This window comes from Coregonus lavaretus (assembly GCF_964263955.1).
Source record: "Coregonus lavaretus genome assembly, chromosome: 38".
Lineage (NCBI taxonomy): Eukaryota > Metazoa > Chordata > Actinopteri > Salmoniformes > Salmonidae > Coregonus > Coregonus lavaretus.
In genome coordinates, this window is record NC_140025.1 from 15,273,911 (window position 1) to 15,290,601 (window position 16,691).

At 42.1% G+C, this 16,691-nt stretch overlaps 1 protein-coding gene across 1 annotated transcript; it reads left to right on the forward strand.

Moving 5' to 3' along the window:
- The first annotated feature begins 2,608 nt into the window (after nucleotides 1-2,608).
- On the forward strand, nucleotides 2,609-14,356 carry LOC311112433 (T-cell-specific surface glycoprotein CD28-like). The gene is made up of 4 exons (XM_084155563.1): nucleotides 2,609-2,954; nucleotides 4,409-4,765; nucleotides 11,152-11,291; nucleotides 14,049-14,356. The coding sequence occupies exons 1-4, from the start codon at nucleotides 2,870-2,872 to the stop codon at nucleotides 14,169-14,171; spliced, it is 705 nt and encodes a 234-aa protein (XP_084011689.1). The 5' UTR covers nucleotides 2,609-2,869; the 3' UTR covers nucleotides 14,172-14,356.
- The last annotated feature ends 2,335 nt before the right edge of the window (nucleotides 14,357-16,691 follow it).

Genomic DNA, 16,691 nt, shown 5'->3' on the forward strand with positions numbered 1-16,691 from the left:
AGGTTTTCATCAAGGATCTCTCTGTACTTTGCACTGTTCATTGTTCCCCTCGATCCTGACTAGTCTCCCAGGTCTGCCGCTGAAAAGCATCCCCACAGCATGATGCTGCCACCACCATGCTTCACCGTAGGGATGGTGCCAGGTTTCCTCCAGACGTGACGCTTGGCATTCAGGCCAAAGAGTTCAATCTTGGTTTCATCAGACCAGAGAATCTTGTTTCTCATGGTCTGAGTGCCTTTTGGCAAACACCAAGGGGGCTGTCATGTGCCTTTTACTGAGGAGTGGCTTCCGTCTGGCCACTGTACCATAAAGGCCTGATTGGTGGAGTGCTGCAGACATGGTTGTCCTTCTGGAAGGTTCTCCCATCTCCACAGAGGAACTCTGGAGCTCTGTCAGAGTGACAATCGGGTTCTTGGTCACCTCCCTGACCAAGGCCCTTCTCCCCCAATTGATCAGCTTGGATGGACTCTACGAAGAGTCTTGGTGGTTCCAAACTTCTTATAATAATATAATAATATGCCATTTAGCAGAATGATGGAGGCCACTGTGTTCTTGGGGACCTTCAATATTGCCGAAATATTTTGGTACCCTACAATCCTGTCTCGGAGGTCTACAGACAATTCCTTCGACCTCATGGCTTGGTTTTTGCTCTGACATACACTGTCAAATGTGGGACCTTATATAGACAGGTGTGTGCCTTTCCAAGTCATGTCCAATCAATTTAATTTACCACAGGTGGACAATCAAGTTGTAGAAACATCTCAAGGATGATCAATGGAAACAGGATGCACCTGAGCTCGATTTCGAGTCTCATAGCAAAGGGTCTGAATACTTATGTAAATAAGGTATTACGTTTTTTTATTTTTAATACATTTGCAAAAATGTCTAAAAACCTGTTTTCGCTTTGTCATTATGGGGTATTCTGTGTAAATTGCTGAGGATTTTTTTTCTTCAATCAATTTTAGAATAAGGCTGTAACGTAACAAAATGTGGAAAAAGTTAAGGGGTCTGAATATTTTACAAAGGCACTATATATATATATTTGGAAGTAGTTTAGTACCTATAAAAGGGGTTAAATACAGGTAAAAATAATACAATTCCTGATCTTTCTTATAACTCTCAGATATAGGACAGACACTTCAAAACAAACTCTCTTTTGATTAATTATTTGACTGTTTAAAAAAAATGCTTTTCCATGTATGAATCTGATATTCAGTGCATTTCTATGGGCTAATAGCAGTAAGACCAAATTCAATGTTTCATCATTTTTTCTTCTTGTTTTTATACCTAAAGAGGTCATAAAATTCTAAATCAAATAGCTAAATAATCCTTGGTATGACTATCTTTAAACAATTCCACATGTTAGCTTAGTAGAATCCCCCCCAACCCAACATTCATGACAATCACTGGATTAGATTGCACATCAAAATATATTGAATCACGCATTCCTGCTTGGCCTTGTTAGTTGAACTTATTTCTTGAATACCTCAGTAGCCTTTTTATTACACTTCTTAATTAAGCACTATGGATTACTTTATAAGATGATTAATCATGGGCTGGTGCCACCAACTGTAGAAGAGGAGGGACATGTCTCGCCAGTCACTAGAACAGAAATGGTTGAGAAATGCTGAACTGTACTGCCAATGTTATGTGTCAGCACTACTGCCTGTGACTATGTAGGGTGTTTGGGGATGGGTGTGTGTATGGCTGGTGGGCCGCCTGGCGGTGGGGGTGAGTTGGCTGGTGTGAACAAAATGCCAGGGCCGAATTCTTGTCCCAGTCCAATCCTGTGTGTGTGTGTGTTCATGCTGGGAGAAGCTCTGGGTTTCATGTAGGAACTCTGGGAAGACTCCACTCTCTTTAGTCTGAGTTGGTAGAGCATGATGCTTGCAACCCCAGGACTGTGGGTTCTATTCCCGCTGGGGCCACCCATACCAAAAATATACTGTATGTATGCATGACATTACTCTGTGTGTGTGTGTGTGTGTGTGTGTGTGTGTGTGTGTGTGTGTGTGTGTGTGTGTGTGTGTGTGCCTATAGTTGCAGTGTATAGGAGACCAGTAAATCTCTCTGCTCCCCCCAAACAAACTATAGCACATTACATTTCTAATGAAGATATCTGTATGATGTGAAGTGTCTCTGGATAATGACATTCACCGGAAAATCCTTGCACAGAAAAAGCATGAAAAACAGGAAATGTTGGCCTACACAGTGACCACAACGAGATGTATGGTGATACGATTTGATGTATTACACCCTTGTCTCTGTGATAATATCAGAGCAACATTATGTTAGTTTTCCTGACTGTCTGTCGCAGGAGACAGTCACATAGTCACAGAGAAACCCGGATGGGTCTCTGCGAGTTCTACCAGAAGCAGTGAAATATGATATGGAGCGAATCCAGAGAAGAACCCTGAGATAAGAGGAGAAAAACAAACATGAGTAATGCAATACGAGTTTCCAAGCCCTAACACACAGAAAAGTATCAAATTCAAAGGGCATCAAAGGTCACACACCGGTAGAGGGCGGAAACTTATTGTGAATTTCAGAGTGCACTGCCACAGAGTGCGGATGTTTTTAACTCAAGAGTCTGTGCAGTTAGTCACTCTGTTTGATGTTCAGCAGAGAGAGTTGCTTATAGTCGACGAGGGCCAGATTGTTGTTCACAGTGAAGTGACAGGGAAGGATGTTATGAGATGTACGCTGTCATCGTGTGACGAGCATGTGTTGTATGTTTAGGTAGAGCAGAGCAGTCACTGTCTCATTCTGTTTGGCATACAGTGCATCGTCACATTTCCCCTGATTGTTGTCCACTGTAAAGGGATACCAGGGGAGCTTCAGTTTCACGACAAAACTGAGAACGTTCAAGATGAACGTTTACTGGATACCCACGATCCTCCTCTCCCTCTGCCTCTCCAGTGCTGCCAACATGATAAGCTCCCACAACGGTAAAGGTAAGATCTGGGCCTGTTCAGGAGGGTTCAACATTATAGAATGTTCATAGAGTATTGTGTAGAACAGATATGAATGTATGTCAGGTAGAATAGGGAATCGTTTCAGCTCTAATTATTACATTTCTATCTGACCATGAACTTCAACGTCATTAACGTTCATCTATATTCTCAGTATCAACAGATGTCACATCAGGCATGATCCATAGCACTAGCAGAACATTCTGATAACTAGAACAAAAGCAAAAGGTTGCCCAATCAAAGGGTTGCAGATCATTCAAGATTGTAATTCTCGCAAAGCTGCATGGTTTGGATCTCTCCAACACATTACTCAAACTACTGTAGTTAAACCCCAATTACAGATGTGGATATGCTTTAACATCTAGACTGCAGATATATTATGAATAGAATAAGCAGGTGTATGTAATACATTGAATTGGCTGTTTCCTCATTTTGATAGGACTTTGCAGAAATGAATGGGCAGGGATGAAACTAAGTGACTCACATTTTATATTCCACACAGTTCTGTGACTGCCTCTCTCCACCACTTTATGAAATCTCTCTCTCTCTCTCTCTCGGAAGATGTTCAATGTGTGGGTTAAAATACTGTGAAATGACGAATAATGAAATACGAGTAATCCAGATTTGTATTCAACACTGGGGCTAGGTAAAAGATAGTGTATTGCAGGATTCAGCCTCAGCAGCTATTTCCTGTGTGTGTTTGTGTTTTTACATTTCCTACACAAGTCACCAGAATGTCCTGACAAGGTAGGAAAACAAGATAATGTCCTGAATATGTTAAAATGCTATTTTAGGCTTAAGGGTTAGGTTTAGGGTAAATATGGGAATACATTTTTACTCCCCAAAAAGTCCAGAAATGTCACATAAAACAAAAACTGTGTGCACACGTGTGCGCAATATCAAAGTGAAAAGCAATCTGAATTGATTGAATCCCCTTGAGATTGCTGCCTGTCGCTTCATTGTTGGCTAGAGATGTCAGGATTTCAGTTGTGATATGAACTTCTAGTTGTGATTTACATTTGGTTGTGTTGTCAACTATTGTGAATTCAACATGAAATCCCCCCCAAAAAAGTTAGGCGAAAAAAAGACAATGCTCTTACGTTGATTCAACGTCATCACATAGATTGTTTTGGGTTGAAATAACATGGAAACAACATTGATTCAACCAATTTCTGCCCAGTGGGATGTGTCTTTAAGCAAGCTCTGTAAGGGCCAGATGGTGCTCTGAATGGCTCTAATGGCAAGAGAGCAGAAACAGACTGGCACCCAGGCTAGGTTTACACCCCATTGCACTCATCAAATCTTGCTGTGTCCGATCAGTGATTTCTTCAAGGAAAGAAGGAGGGAAGTTTTCAAACAGGCCCCTTGTCTACTTCCCTCTGATATAACGCATACAATTGACTGCCTCTGCTTGACTTTTGACCTTCCCTCACCAGACACGCTCAGAACGTTCCATGTGGTCCGTGTGTCTGTCAACGGCACTGCATCGGTCAGCTGCCCCAACCTGACAGGCAAGAACCAGGAGGAGATGAGATTCCACCTTTACTTGGGCTTGGTCGAGGTTGGCAACCACACTCACGACAGTGCTCACAACCACAACTCCACAGAGACCGTGACTCCTGTTGGGGAGGGTCTGGGGCTGAAGGTGAACGAACAGGACCACACGGTCAGCTTTGTCCTCTCTGGAATGACCACGGAGCGCGCTGGGGTCTATACCTGCGAGGGGCACCCCATGTACCCACCTCCCATTGAGAAAGTACAAGACGAGCCTCAGACTGTGGTCCTGGTTGAAGGTATGTTTACTTCAAAAGGAACTGATCTATGCAAGCACACACAAATTCACATGCATGCGCACAGGCATGAATGCACACACACACAGTAGTTCAAAATGCTATATCTTGATTTACAGGAATATACACTGAGTGTACAAAACATTAGGAATACCTGCTCTTTCCATGACAAAGACTGACCAGGTGAATCCAGGTTAAAGCTATGATCCCATATTGATGTCACATGTTAAATCCACTTCAGGTTAAATAAGGATATTTGAGCCTTGAGATAATTAAAACATGGAATGTGTGCCATTCAGAGGGTAAATGGGCAAGGCAAAAGCTTTAAGTGCCTTTGGACGGGGTATGGTAGTAGGTCCCAGGTGCACCGGTTTGAGTGTTTGAAGAACTTCAACACTGCTGGGTTTTTCACGCTCAACAGTTTCCTGTGTGTATCAAGAATGGTCCACCACCCAAAGGACATCCAGTCAACTTGACACAACTGTGGGAAGCATTGGAGTCAAAATGGACCAGCATCCTTGTAGAACGCTTTCGACACCTTGTAGAGTCCATGCCCCGACAAATTGAGACTGTTCTGAGGGCAAAAGGGTGTGCAACTCAATATTAGGAAGCTGTTCCTAATGTTTTGTACACTCAGTATATGTATGTGTATATGTATATATATATATATATGTGTGTGTGTATGTGTGTGTATATATATATGTGTATGTATATATACCTTAATGACTTGGAGAAGATCTGCAAAGAGGAGTGGGACAAAATCCCTCATGTGTGCAACTACAAGAAACGTCTGACCTCTGTGATTGCCAACAAGGGTTTTGCCACCAAGTACTAAGTCATATTTTGCAGAGGGGTCAAATACTTATTTCCCTCATTAAAATGCAAATCAATTTATAACGTTTTTGACATGCGTTTTTCTGGATTTTTTTGTTGTTATTCTGTCTCTCACTGTTCAAATAAACCTACCTGTTTTATTCTATAAACTACTGACAACATTTCTCCCAAATTCCAAATAAAAATATTGTCATTTAGAGCATTTATTTGCAGAAAATGACAACTGGTCAAAATAACAAAAAAGATGCAGTGTTGTCAGACCTCGAATAATGCAAAGAAAATAAGTTCATGTTCATTTTTAAACAACACAATACTAATGTTTTAACTTGGGAAGAGTTCAGAAATCAATATTTGGTGGAATAACCCAGATTTTCAATCACAGCTTTCATGCGTCTTGGCATGCTCTCCACCAGTCTTTCACATTGATGTTGGGTAACTTTATGCCACTCCTGGCGCAAAAATTCCATCCATCTTCCTCTTGATCACATTCCAGAAGTTTTCAATGGGGTTCAGGTCTGGAGATTGGGCTGGCCATGACAGGGTCTTGATCTGGTGGTCCTCCATCCACACCTTGATTGACCTGGCTGTGTGGCATGGCACATTGTCCTGCTGGAAAAACCAATCCTCAGAGTTGGGGAACAATGTCAGAGCAAAAGGAAACACGTTTTCTTCCAGGACAACCTTGTACATGGCTTGATTCATGCGTCCTTCACAAAGACAAATCTGCCCGATTCCAGCCTTGCTGAAGCACCCCTAGATCATCACCGATCCTCCACCAAATTTCACAGTGGGTGCGAGACACTGTGGCTTATAGGCCTCTCCAGGTCTCTGTCTAACCATTAGACAACCAGGTGTTGGGCAAAGCTGAAAACTGGACTCATCAGAGAAGATGGCCTTACTCCAGTCCTCCACGGTCCAATCCTTATGGTCTTTTGCAAACCTCAGCCTGGCTCTTCTTTGCTTCTCATTGATGAAGGGCTTTTTTCTAGCTTTGCACGACTTCAGCCATGCCCCTAGGAGCCTGTTTCTAACCGTCCTCGCCGTGCACTTCACCCCAGCTGCCGTTTGCCATTCTTTTTGTAGGTCACTTGATGTCATCTAACGGTTGTTGAGTGACATTCGAATGAGTTGGCGGTCATCCCGGTCAGTAGAGAGTTGTTTTTGCCCTCTGCCGGTCTGTAGCTTTGTTGTCCCCAATGTCTGCTGCTTGAACTTGTTCTTATGAACCGCCATCATTGAAATTTTAAGGATGGAAGCAACCTGACGCTCACTGTATCCTTCTGCCAGTAAAGCCAGAATTGAACCCTTCTTTTCCTCACTCAAAACATTCCTTTTCAACTCTTTTGGCATGGTCAATAGTAATTTTTTGATTAATATTACATTTGAGGTACTATTAGCACTGTTTTTGCCATCCAGCTGGTCCTATTGCAAGATGATAGTGATGACCACAGCAGTGGTTTTTATACTTTTCCTTGTTAAATAAGATTTGGTTCAGGTGATCACCTAATCAGTACCTAATTCAGTAGAATGAGGTGTGCCTGTGTTGGAATTCAACAGACACTGGAATGGAATGGCTGTTATACATGTAGAGATGATGATTTAAGAAAAATTTGCAGTGGTCTCTTAATTTTTTCCAGAGCTGTATATATATACTGTGTATGTATATGTATGTATATATATATATATATATATATATATATATATATATATATACATATATATATACATACATACATACACATACACACACACAGTGGCTTGCAAAAGTATTCACCCCCCTTGGCATGTTTCCTATTTTGTTGCCTTACAACCTGGAATTAAAATTGATTTTTTGGGGGTTTGTATCTTTTGATTTACACAACATGCCTACCACTTTGAAGATGCAAAAATATTTTTTTATTGTGAAACAAACAAGAAATAAGACAAAAACACAGAAAACTTGAACGTACATAACTATTCACCCCCCCAAAGTCAATACTTAGTAGAGCCACATTTTGCAGCAATTACAGCTGCAAGTCTCTTGGGGTATGTCTCTATAAGCTTGGCACATCTAGCCACTGGATTTTTGCCCATTCTTCAAGGCAAAACTGCTCCAGCTCCTTCAAGTTGGATGGGTTCCGCCGGTGTACAGTAATCTTTAAGTCATACCACAGATTCTCAATTGGATTGAGGTCTGGGCTTTGACTATGCCATTCCAACTTGGGGATGGTGTTCTTGGGGTGATGAGAGGTGTTGGGTTTGCGCCAGACATAGCGTTTTTCTTGATGGCCAAAAAGCTCAATGTTAGTCTCATCTGACCAGTGTACCTTCTTCCATATGTTTGGGGAGTCTCACACATGCCTTTTGGCGAACACCAAACGTGTTTGCTTTTTTCTGGCCACTCTTCTGTAAAGCCCAGCTCTGTGGCGTTTAAAGTGGTCCTATGGACAGATACTCAAATCTACGCTGTGGAGCTTTGCAGCTCCTTCAGGGTTATCTTTGGTCTCTTTGTTGCCTCTGATTAATGCCCTGCTTGCCTGGTCTGTGAGTTTTGCTGGGCGGCCCTCTCTTGGCAGGTTTGTTGTAGTGCCATATTCTTTCCATTTTTTAATAATGGATTTAATGGTGCTCCGTGGGATGTTCAAAGTTTGGATATTTTTTTATAACCCAACCCTGGTCTGTACTTCTCCACAACTTTGTCCCTGACCTGTTTGGAGAGCTCCTTGGTATTCATGGTGCCGCTTGCTTGGTGGTGCCCCTTGCGTAGTGGTGTTGCAGACTCTGGGGCCTTTCAGAACAGGTGTGTATATACAGTGGGGGAAAAAAGTATTTAGTCAGCCACCAATTGTGCAAGTTCTCCCACTTAAAAAGATGAGAGAGGCCTGTAATTTTCATCATAGGTACACATCAACTATGACAGACAAAATGAGAAAAAAAAATCCAGAAAATCACATTGTAGGATTTTTAATGAATTTATTTGCAAATTATGGTGGAAAATAAGTATTTGGTCAATAACAAAAGTTTCTCAATACTTTGTTATATACCCTTTGTTGGCAATGACACAGGTCAAACGTTTTCTGTAAGTCTTCACAAGGTTTTCACACACTGTTGCTGGTATTTTGGCCCATTCCTCCATGCAGATCTCCTCTAGAGCCGTGATGTTTTGGGGCTGTCGCTGGCCAACACGGACTTTCAACTCCCTCCAAAGATTTTCTATGGGGTTGAGATCTGGAGACTAGCTAGGCCACTCCAGGACCTTGAAATGCTTCTTACGAAGCCACTCCTACGTTGCCCGGGCGGTGTGTTTGGGATCATTGTCATGCTGAAAGACCCAGCCACGTTTCATCTTCAATGCCCTTGCTGATGGAAGGAGGTTTTCACTCAAAATCTCACGATACATGGCCCCATTCATTCTTTCCTTTACACGGATCAGTCGTCCTGGTCCCTTTGCAGAAAAACAGCCCCAAAGCATGATGTTTCCACCCCCATGCTTCACAGTAGGTATGGTGTTCTTTGGATGCAACTCAGCATTCTTTGTCCTCCAAACACGACGAGTTGAGTTTTTACCTAAAAGTTCTATTTTGGTTTCATCTGACCATATGACATTCTCCCAATCCTCTTCTGGATCATCCAAATGCACTCTAGCAAACTTCAGACGGGCCTGGACATGTACTGGCTTAAGCAGGGGGACACGTCTGGCACTGCAGGATTTGAGTCCCTGGCGGCGTAGTGTGTTACTGATGGTAGGCTTTGTTACTTTGGTCCCAGCTCTCTGCAGGTCATTCACTAGGTCCCCCCGTGTGGTTCTGGGATTTTTGCTCACCGTTCTTGTGATCATTTTGACCCCACGGGGTGAGATCTTGCGTGGAGCCCCAGATCGAGGGAGATTATCAGTGGTCTTGTATGTCTTCCATTTCCTAATAATTGCTCCCACAGTTGATTTCTTCAAACCAAGCTGCTTACCTATTGCAGATTCAGTCTTCCCAGCCTGGTGCAGGTCTACAATTTTGTTTCTGGTGTCCTTTGACAGCTCTTTGGTCTTGGCCATAGTGGAGTTTGGAGTGTGACTGTTTGAGGTTGTGGACAGGTGTCTTTTATACTGATAACAAGTTCAAACAGGTGCCATTAATACAGGTAACGAGTGGAGGACAGACGAGCCTCTTAAAGAAGAAGTTACAGGTCTGTGAGAGCCAGAAATCTTGCTTGTTTGTAGGTGACCAAATACTTATTTTCCACCATAATTTGCAAATAAATTCATTAAAAATCCTACAATGTGATTTTCTGGATTTCTTTTTCTCAATTTGTCTGTCATAGTTGACGTGTACCTATGATGAAAATTACAGGCCTCTCTCATCTTTTTAAGTGGGAGAACTTGCACAATTGGTGGCTGACTAAATACTTTTTTCCCCCACTGTACATCTGCTGCAGAGGATAAGTTCATTAGAGTTACCAGCCTCAGAAATTGCAGCCCAAATAAATGCTTCACAGAGTTCAAGTAACAGACACATCTCAACATCAACTGTTCAGAGGAGACTGTGTGAATCAGGCCTTCATGATCGAATTGCTGCAAAGAAACCACTACTAAAGGACACCAATAAAAAGAAGAAACACGACCAATGGACATTAGACCGGTGGAAATTTGTCCTTTGGTCTGGAGTCCAAATTGGAGATTTTTGGTTCCAACCGCTGTGTCTTTGTGAGACGCGGTGTGGGTGAACGGATGATCTCCGCATGTGTATTTCCCACCGTAAAGCATGGAGGAGGAGGTGTTATGGTGTGGGGGTGCTTTGCTGGTGACACTCTCAGTGATTTATTTACAATTCAAAGCACACTTAACCAGCATGGCAACCACAGCATTCTGCAGCAATACGTCTTCCCATCTGGTTTGGGCTTAGTGGGACAATCATTTGTTTTTCAACAGGGCAATGACCCAACACACCTCCAGAATGTGTAAGGGCTATTTTACCAAGAAGAGTGGTGGAGTGCTGCATCAGATGACCTGGCCTCCACAATCCCCCGACCTCAACCAAATTGAGATGGTTTGGGATGAGTTGGACGGCAGAGTGAAGGAAAAGCAGCCAACAAGTGCTCAGCATATATGGGAACTCCTTCAAGACTGTTGGAAAAGCATTCCAGGTGAAGCTGGTTGAGAGAATGCCAAGAGTGTGCAAAGCTGTCATCAAGGCAAAGGGTGGCTATTTGAAGAATCTCAAATATAAAATGTATTTTGATTTGTTTAACACTTTGTTGGTTACTATATGATTCCATATGTGTTATTTCATAGTTTTGATGTCTTCACTATTATTCTACAATGTAGAAAATAGTAAAAATAAAGAAAAACCCTTGAATGAGTAGGTGTTCTAAAACATTTGACCGGTAGTGTATATATACAGTATATTCTAATTATCTACTTACGCTTAAAGGCCAAACTGGCCAGTTTCCCGGACCTAGATAAGCCTACTTCTGGACTTAAAATGCACTTTCAATGGAAAAACTAAATTACCCCAGGAGTAGGCTTAATCTGGATCCGAAAAAAAACCTCACATCTTTATCTCTCTCTTTGATTGGTTGGACAGCTCACCAGTGCCAGGCACTGAATACCGTGGGATGTTTAGGCTCTGGAGTGGATGGTGTCCCTGTTTGGGCATGGGTGCTGGGGTTCTGGATCACCATCATCTATGGCCTGGCTGTCACTGTCATCGCCTTTGCCATCCGGGTGAGTGACATCTAACTTCCTTTACTCAGAGAGAGGGTAACTTGTCTTACATCCATGAGGTGCTTCCTCCTGTGATAAAAAAATATAAGTAAGTAATCTCTCAAGCCTTAGCATTAATTCAATGCACAATTAACTATTTAGTCCATTGAGAGGTAAATACCTGTCTATTTATGAAAAAATTACACTGATTTACTCCTTAGTCATAGCTGCCTACTCCTGATGGCTCGTTTTTCAAATTATACTGTATGAGCAAAAATCTGGGATGCTAAACCAGATAAAATAAAGCGTGCCTATCTATATGATGAATATTAACTGGGTGGGCTGAGATGATAAATATAAAAGCACTAAACCGCTCTATAAAAGCTTCACTTATACAAAAGTTTTACTTGAACCCAAAATGGTTCTCAAGTAGATTACAAAAAAAAGCTCATCCCTTGTTAAAACATTGCCTTAATTAATTAACTGAATGAATAGAAAATTAAAGCTTGTTCAAAGTATCTGTTTTTCAATAAATTAAGCAATGCAGAGCTGGTTACAATTTCGATTTCCTCCCCCTGTCAATGTATATATATACAGTGAGGGAAAAAACTATTTGATCCCCTGTTGATTTTGTACGTTTGCCCACTGACAAAGAAATGATCAGTCTATAATTTTAATGGTAGGTTTATTTGAACAGTGAGAGACAGAATAACAACAAAAAAATCCTGAAAAACGCATGTCAAAAATGTTATAAATTGGTTTACATTTTAATGAGGGAAATAAGTATTTAACCCCCTCTCAATCAGAAAGATTTCTGGCTTCCAGGTGTCTTTTATACAGGTAACGAGCTGAGATTAGGAGCACACTCTTAAAGGCAGTGCTCCTAATCTCAGCTTGTTACCTGTATAAAAGACACCTGTCCACAGAAGCAATCAATCAATCTGATTCCAAACTCTCCACCATGGCCAAGACCAAAGAGCTATCCAAGGATATCAGGGACAAGATTGTAGACCTACACAAGGCTGGAATGGGCTACAAGACCATCGCCAAGCAGCTTGGTGAGAAGGTGACAACAGTTGGTGCGATTATTCATAAATGGAAGAAACACAAAATAACTGTCAATCTCCCTCGGCCTGGGGCTCCATGCAAGATCTCACCTCGTGGAGTTGCAATGATCATGAGAACGGTGAGGAATCAGCCCAGAACTACACAGGAGGATCTTGTCAATGATCTCAAGGCAGCTGGGACCATAGTCACCAAGAAAACAATTGGTAACACACTATGCCGTGAAGGACTGAAATCCTGCAGCGCCCGCAAGGTCCCCCTGCTCAAGAAAGCACATATACATGCCCGTCTGAAGTTTGCCAATGAACATCTGAATGATTCAGAGGAGAACTGGGTGAAAGTGTTGTGGTCAGATGAGACCAAAATGGAGCTCTTTGGCATCAACTCAACTCGCCGTGTTTGGAGGAGGAGGAATGCTGCCTATGACCCTAAGAACACCATCCCCACCATCAAACATGGAGGTGGAAACATTATGCTTTGAGGGTGTTTTTCTGCTAAGGGGACAGGACAACATCACCGCATCAAAGGGACGATGGACGGGGGCCATGTACCGTCAAATCTTGGGTGAGAACCTCCTTCCCTCAGCCAGGGCATTGAAAATGTGTCATGGATGGGTATTCCAGCATGACAATGTCCCAAAACACACGGCCAAGGCAACAAAGGAGTGGCTCAAGAAGAAGCACATTAAGGTCCTGGAGTGGCCTAGCCAGTCTCCAGACCTTAATCCTATAGAAAATCTGTGGAGGGAGCTGAAGGTTCGAGTTGCCAAACATCAGCCTCAAAACCTTAATGACTTGGAGAAGATCTGCAAAGATGAGTGGGACAAAATCCCTCCTGAGATGTGTGCAAACCTGGTGGCCAACTACAAGAAACGTCTGACCTCTGTGATTGCCAACAAGGGTTTTGCCACCAAGTACTAAGTCATGTTTTGCAGAGGGATCAAATACTTATTTCCCTCATTAAAATGCAAATCAATTTATAACATTTTTGACATGTGTTTTTCTGGATTTTTTGTTTGTTATTCTGTCTCTCACTGTTCAAATAAACCTACCATTAAAATTATAGACTGATCATTTCTTTGTCAGTGGGCAAACGTACAAAATCAGCAGGGGATCAAATACTTTTTTCCCTCACTGTATATATATAAAACAACGAGTTGATATATAAAACGATGCAAGATTCAACATTTCGTGCTTTTCAGCTCAAATTATTGTACAGAATTCTTGCCACCAACAAAATTTTGAATATTTGGGGCATACAACCATCGCAGCTCTGCAGATTTTGTTGCGAGGATACAGAATCAAACCATTTGTTCTGGTGTTGCCCTGAGGTAGCCTGTTTCTGGTCTCAGGTTCAGGAATGGCTGAAAACCATAACATGAATCTAAAATTGACCCTAGTAATAGCATTGTTGGGAGATTTGGAGAGACCTGGTCAGCCAATTACTAATATACTAATACTCTTAGTAAAAGTATTTATCTCAACTCGCAATCTATGGATTCTATTCGATTAGATAGATTCAATATTGAATCTTAAACATCACAGCATAGTTGAAAGATATCTTGCGCGTAGAAATACGAAGAGGGTGGGATGGGCTGAGGAATACTGAGGGTTGGGATGTGGAACTGGAGACAAGTGGGAGTGAAGTTGCTGCATACATATACACAGCTCACCCTACTCACTCTCCACCTCTTTCTGTGTGTTTGATCCTCAGCTCAGACTGAGGAGAGTGGAGTGTTCCCAGAGCGACTACATGAACATCAAACCCAGTGCTCCACTCAGGTGGCCTAGGAAGAAGCAGGGGGTCCAGCATCCAATCCGAATGGGACGATACTGATCACAGTCATCCTCAGATCACAATCCTTCTCAGACAAAAGCTAAATGAGAGTTGAGCCTGAATTGGCCTTTGAGAGCTGACTGGAGAAACACATTAAGTTCTTTATGTAAGCCAGTTCTTCAAGTCACATGGTATACATGTAATTGTACAACTGATTGTGTGTAAATAAAGATTGAGTTATCTTATAATTATAGTCTGATGTGATATGATCTTCCGGGAATCTATTGAGAATGGACTCTTGAAGTTGTGGGCAGCATACTATTCCACCCCCCCACCCCCCCAAAAAAAGAATACGAAATAAATGTTAATCTCTCATTAACCCCATGCATACCGTAGGCAACGCACGCACGCGCACGCGCACACACACACACACACCACACACACACACACACACACACACACACACGGGTTATGCGTATAGACACAGAGACACCCTCAGTGATATGTAGCGTGCGTGTGGCGTAGCTGGCGGAAGACCCTAGTGAATGGGTTTCACATGAAACAGTGGTTTCCAAATAAGAGGGGACTAAACCACATTCTCTCACATACTCTGAGAGCCACTGTGATTGTCATGTATTGGTCAAAATAAGGGACTGTCTTACATTGAAACTGACACGCTGAATTACAAATCCCTGCTTGTGCTTTAGGACATGACCTTGATGTAAGGTACATCTCTCTATTTTCACTAAGAAACACACTGTGTTAACTTGTGTAACTTGGCTTATAAGGAAATGATATTAAAAAATTGCTGCAATGACTTAAAACAAAATCACCTACCATCATTTCCTGTCTAAGGTTCCCTTGGAGGTAGTTTTTTGTGCCATTGTGCACTTTCGTATACATAAGAGGCACTGCACCTTGATGTTGCACACCTTGCAGTTTTTATGTAGTTAAGGTAAACACATTAAACCAGTGTGCACTGCAGCAGACTGAAGGCTGTACAGGTTTCATGAGACAATGTAACAGTGACTATGTCCCAAATGGCAACCTTTTCTCTTTATAGTGCACTACTTTTGACCAGGGTGTGCACTATATAGGGAATAGGGTGCCATTTGGAACGCATACCACATAAAGGTCTGAGGTTAACACAGGCTTAGGAGATCTTATAAGTTTTGTTCTATGAGATAATATCAGTCAGTTAACATGAACTTTATGAATTATGAAGCCTTTTATGTGCTGTATGTGCTTTTTTTAAATTACATAAATGCTTCAGAATTGACAAAAAGTGACAATGAAGATTATCTCATAGAACAAAACGTATAAGATCTCCTAAGCCTGTGTTCACCACAGACCTTATTTTTCGGCATTTATCCAAAACCCCTACAAAAACTACATTAATTTTCCCATAGGCTTTGTCCAACGAACCACGGCTGAGTTAGCGCCTACAAAAATAATATTATTTTATATTATTATAATTATAAAAAGACGCCATTACTATTGCTCTCTTTGCCGGACGCCCAATGGCTATAGTGTATAGTGAAAGGATCATCTGCAGCGCTTCAGCCTTGATATGACTGACAGTCATGTGTGTGTGTGTGTTTGTTCTGTGTGGCTCAGTTGGAAGAGCATGATGCTTTGTATGTATGCATGACTGTAGGTCTCTTTGGATAAAAGTGTCTGCTAAATGGCACATATTTGATTATTATTTTATAAAGACGTAAATGTAGAGAGTGGCTAAGGTGAGCTACAGTAGGTGTGTGTAGGTGTGTGTGTGGGTAATGTTTACACCTGTTGTATTCGGCGCATGTGACAAATCAAATTTGATTGTGTGTGTGTGTGTTTTCCTGTAGCGTCAGTGAAATTTGAAAGGAGACCAGTAAATCTCTCTGCTCCCCCCAAACAAACTATAGCCCTCTCAATTTCTAATGAAGGTATCTATCTGTATGATGTGAAGTGTCTCTGGATGATGACGCTCACTGGAAAGTTCAGTCAAAAGAAGCATGAAAAACAGGAAATGTTGGCCTACACAGTCGCCACAACGAGGTGTACACGTCTGTGATAATATAAGCGCGACATTAGGTTAGTTTACCTGACTGTCGCAGGAGACAGTCACATAACCACAGATACAAAAATCAGTTGTGCGATGGTTGTCACTGACAGGTGCTAGGTAGGCCTATGTAACAATCGCGGGATGAGTAACTGCCTGAGATCTGAACACTTGCATTAGCTCTAGCTCAGCAGGCTAACACAGTCTTGTGGGCAAGACCCAGGTTCAAACCCCGGTCAGTCACATTGGTGCCGTGGCCCAGGTGGGTCTCTGCGAGTTCTACCAGAAGCAGTGAAATATGATATGGAGCGAGTCTATAAAACAGTCCCGAGATAAGGGGTGGGAAATCAAACATATGACTAATGCGATACGAGGTTCCAAGCCCTAACACACAGAGAAGTATCAAATTCAAAGGGCATCTAAGTTCACACATTGGTAGAGGGCGGAAACTTCTTGTGAAGTTCAGAGTGCACTGCCACAGAGTGCGGATGTTTTTTCCTCAAAAGTTTGTGCAGTCAGTCACCCTGTTTGAT

Coding starts and splice junctions, on each gene's coding strand:
- LOC311112433 (XM_084155563.1), top strand. CDS start 2,870: ATGAACGTTTACTGGATACCCACGATCCTCCTCTCCCTCTGCCTCTCC. Junction 2,955..4,408: donor AAGCTCCCACAACGGTAAAG/GTAAGATCTGGG, acceptor TTCCCTCACCAG/ACACGCTCAGAACGTTCCAT. Junction 4,766..11,151: donor GACTGTGGTCCTGGTTGAAG/GTATGTTTACTT, acceptor TTGGTTGGACAG/CTCACCAGTGCCAGGCACTG.